This window comes from Triticum aestivum, chromosome 7B (genome assembly GCF_018294505.1).
Source record: "Triticum aestivum cultivar Chinese Spring chromosome 7B, IWGSC CS RefSeq v2.1, whole genome shotgun sequence".
In the NCBI taxonomy this organism is placed as follows: Eukaryota; Viridiplantae; Streptophyta; class Magnoliopsida; order Poales; family Poaceae; genus Triticum; species Triticum aestivum.
Window position 1 is genome coordinate 215709240 of NC_057813.1, and position 4099 is coordinate 215713338.

A 4099-nucleotide genomic window follows, 5' to 3' on the forward strand; every position below is an offset into this window, starting at 1 on the left:
GTCAAGCTGGTGACGATGGAGATCATGACGATGCTTTGGAGATGGAGATCAAAGGCACAAGATGATGATGGCCATATCATGTCACATATTTTGATTGCATGTCATGTATATCTTTTATGCATCTTATTTTACTTAGTACGGCAGTAGCATTATAAGATGATCCCTCACTAAAATTTCAAGGTATAAGTGTTCTCCCTGAGTATGCACCATTGTGAAAGTTCTTCGTGCTGAGACACCATGTGATGATCGGGTGTGATAGGCTCTACGTTCACTTACAACGGGTGCACGACGGTTTTGCACATGCGGAATACTTGGGGTTAAACATGATGAGCGTAGCATGTACAGACATGGCCTTGGAACACTGGAGACCGAAATGTCGAATGCGAATCATATAGTAGATATGATCCATATAGAGATGTTCACCAATGAAGACTACTCCATCTCACATGATGATCGGACATTGTTTAGTCTATTTGGATCACGTGATCATTTAGATGACTCGAGGGATGTCTATCTAAGTGGGAGTTCTTATGTAATTTGATTAATTGAACTTTAATTTCTCATGAACTTAGTCCTGATAGTATTTGCAAATTATGTTGTATATCAATAGCTCGCGTTATAGCTCCCTGTGTTTTTTATACGTTCCTAGAGAAAAGTTGAAAGATGATAGTAGCAATGATGCAGACTGGGTCCATGATCTGAGGATTATCCTTGTTGCTGCACAGAAGAATTATGTCCTTGATGCACCGCTAGGTGACGAACCTATTGCAGGAGCTGATGCAGAAGTTATGAATGTTTGACAAGCTCGGTATGATGACTACTTGATAGTTTAATGCACCATGCTTTATCGCTTAGAACCGGGACTTCAAAAACATTTTGAACGCCACAGAGCATATGAGATGTTCCAAGAGTTTTTTTTTGAAGAGGTTTACAATATCCTTCCGATAGGATCTCAGAAAATCAGTACAAAACAACTTACAATCTAGTAGCAACATAGGAGAAACAATTATTTCGCACTGCAAATGAACTTCGGTAGGTAACAATGGATCACCGTTGTGATAGTCCTAAAACAAAAATTACTAGCCACATTGAAAACAAAATAACAGCACAACAGGAATTCACTCCTGTGGAGAATATATGTTGGTATGTATTGGTTTTAGGCTCTTAGCCTATGACCATCTTGTTATCTTCCAAGAAACTGTAGGTGGGCACCTCAAGGTTGTACGAGGCAGGGCCCTTGAGGATTCTGCCAGAGATGTCATAGTGGGAGCCATGGCACAGGTTGAACCAGCCACCAAAGTCTCCAGAGTTGGGAAGGGGAATGCAACCAAGATGAGTGCAGACACCAATAACCACCAGCCACTCTGGGTTCTTCACACGCTCAGCGTCTTGCTCTGGGTGGCGCAGGGATGCAACATCCACGATGTTGGCCAGCTTGATGTCATCGTCTCTCCGTCGCCTGATGAAGGCTGGCTTTCCATGCCACTTGACAGTCACTGTGCTGCCGGGTTCAATGCTGGATAGATCAACCTCAAGGGAAGCAAGTGCAAGCACATCCTTACTTGCTGACATTCTGACAAACTTCAAGACAAGGAGACCCAGCAGTGACGCATATACGAATCTCCCACCACTCAGAACAAAGTAGGCAAAGGCATGCTTGCTGGGATCTCCAAGAGGATATCTTTCATGGTTGTACCGGTCATAAAGGATATTTGAGTTGGGGTTCTTCAGTGCAGCAACAGTGGCTGGGAGTTCAACCAACCTAGCATCTTGGTTTCGTGGAAAAAGTGTTTCAGCCGAATAAAAGCCTCTCGCGGCGGTGAAGAAGGGGGACTCGATGGCGAACCGCCGCTGGTAGGTCGAACCATCGCCGTCGTCTCTCCTAGGTCTGCCGGCGCCGGCGAGCGGGCCCCTGGCTCCGCCGGTTGCCGCAGGGCGCCAGGAGAGGGAAGACGAGAGCCTCCTCCCCGCAACCTTCAGCATCTCGTTGGCGTCATCCTTGTCCTCCTCCGGTTGATTGGGGATGGTAGTCTAATCGATGTTCCAAGAGTTGAAATTGGTATTTCAGACTCATGCCCATGTCGAGAGGTACGAGACCTCTGACAAGTACTTTGCCTACAAGATGGAGGAGAATAGCTCAATTAGTGAGCATGTATTCAGAATGGATGAGTACTACAATTGCTTGAATCAAGTGGGAGTTAATCTTCCAGATAAGATAGTGATTGACAGAGTTCTCTAGTCACTATCACCAAGCTACTAGAACTTCGTGATGAACTATAATATGCAAGGGGTGACGGAAACGATTCCCGAGCTCTTTGCGATGCTGAAATCGGCGAAGGTAGAAATCAAGAAAGAGCATCAAGTGTTGATGGTTGACAAGACCACTAGTTTCAAGTAAAAGGGCAAGGGAAAGAATGGGAACTTCAAGAAGAATGGCAAGTAAGTTGCCACTCCCATGAAGAAGCCCAAAGCTAGACCTAATCCTGAAACTGAGTGCTTCTACTGCAAAGGGAATGGTCACTAGAAGTGGAACTACCCCAAATATGTGGCGGATAAAAAGGATGGCAAAGTGAACAAAGGTATATTTGATATACAGATTATTGATGTGAACCTTACTAGTGTTTGTAGTAGCCTCTAGGTATTTGATACCGGTTCAGTTGCTAAGATTAGTAACTCGAATCAGGAGTTGCAGAATGAACAGAGACTAGTTAAGGGTGAGGCGACGATGTGTGTTGGAAGTGATTCCAAGGTTGATACGATCACCATCACACACTCACTCTACCTTTGAGATTAGTGTTGAACCTAAAATAAATGTTATTTGGTGTTTGCGTTAAGCATGAATATGATTGGATCATGTTTATAACAATACAGTTATTCATTTAAGTTAGAGAATAATTGTTGTTCTATTTACATGAATAAAACCTTCTGTGGTCATACACCCAAGGTGAATGGTTTATTGAATCTCGATCGTAGTGATACACATATTCATAATATTGATGGCAAAATATGCAAAGTTAATAATGATAGTGCAACATACTCGTGGCACTGCCGTTTAGGTCATATTGGTGTAAAGCGCATGAAGAAACTCCATGCAGATGGATTTTGGAATTAGTTGATTATGAATCATTTGATACTTGCGAACCATGCCTCATGGGCAAGATGACTAAGACTTCATTCTCCGGAACAGTGGAGCGAGCCACTGACTTATTGGAAATAATACATACTGGTGTATGCGGTCCGATGAGTTGAGGCTCGCGGTGGGTATCGTTACTTTTCTGACCTTCAAAGATGATTTGAGCATATATGGGTATATCTACTTGATGAAACACAAATCTAAACATTTCAAAAGTTCAAAGAATTTCATAGTGAAGTGGAGAATCATCGTAACAAGAAAATAAAGTTTCTACGATCTGATCGCGGAGGCGAATATTTGAGTTACGAGTTTGGCCTTCATTTAAAACAATGTGGAATAGTTTCACAACTCATGCCACCTGGAACACCACAGTGTAATGGTGTGTTCGAATGTCGTAACCGTACTTTATTAGATATGGTGCGATCTACGATGTCTCTTACCGATTTACCACTATCGTTTTGGGGTTATGCATTAGCTGCATTCACTTTAAATAGGGCACCAAATAACTCCATTGAGATGACACCGTATGAACTATGGTTTGGCAAGAAACCTAAGTTGTCGTTTCTTAAAGTTTGGGGTTGCGATGCTTATGTGAAAAAGCTTCAGCCTGATAAGCTCGAATCCAAATCGGAGAAGTGCATCTTCATAGGATACCCAAAAGAAATTGTTGGGTACACCTTCTATCACAGATCCGAAGGCAAGATCTTTGTTGCTAAGAATGGATCCTTTCTAGAGAAGGAGTTTTCTCTCAAAAGAAGTGAGTGGGAGGAAAGTAGAACTTGATGAGGTAATTGTACCTTCTCTAGAATTGGAAAATAGCTCATCACAAAAATTAGTTCCAGTGATGTCTACACCAACTAGAGAGGAAGCAAATGATAATGATCATGAAACTTCAGATCAAGTTACTACCGAACCTCATAGGTCAACCAGAGCATGTTCCGCACCTAAGTGGTACGGTGATCCTGT

At 42.7% G+C, this 4099-nt stretch overlaps 1 protein-coding gene across 1 annotated transcript; it reads right to left on the bottom strand.

Annotated features, from left to right (window-relative positions):
• Nucleotides 1-1155: 1155 nt before the first annotated feature.
• Nucleotides 1156-1983, bottom strand: LOC123162336 (cytochrome b-c1 complex subunit Rieske, mitochondrial-like). Its single transcript, XM_044580132.1, has one exon. The coding sequence runs from the start codon at nt 1981-1983 to the stop codon at nt 1165-1167; it is 819 nt and encodes a 272-aa protein (XP_044436067.1). The 3' UTR covers nt 1156-1164.
• Between the last annotated feature and the right edge of the window lie 2116 nt (nt 1984-4099).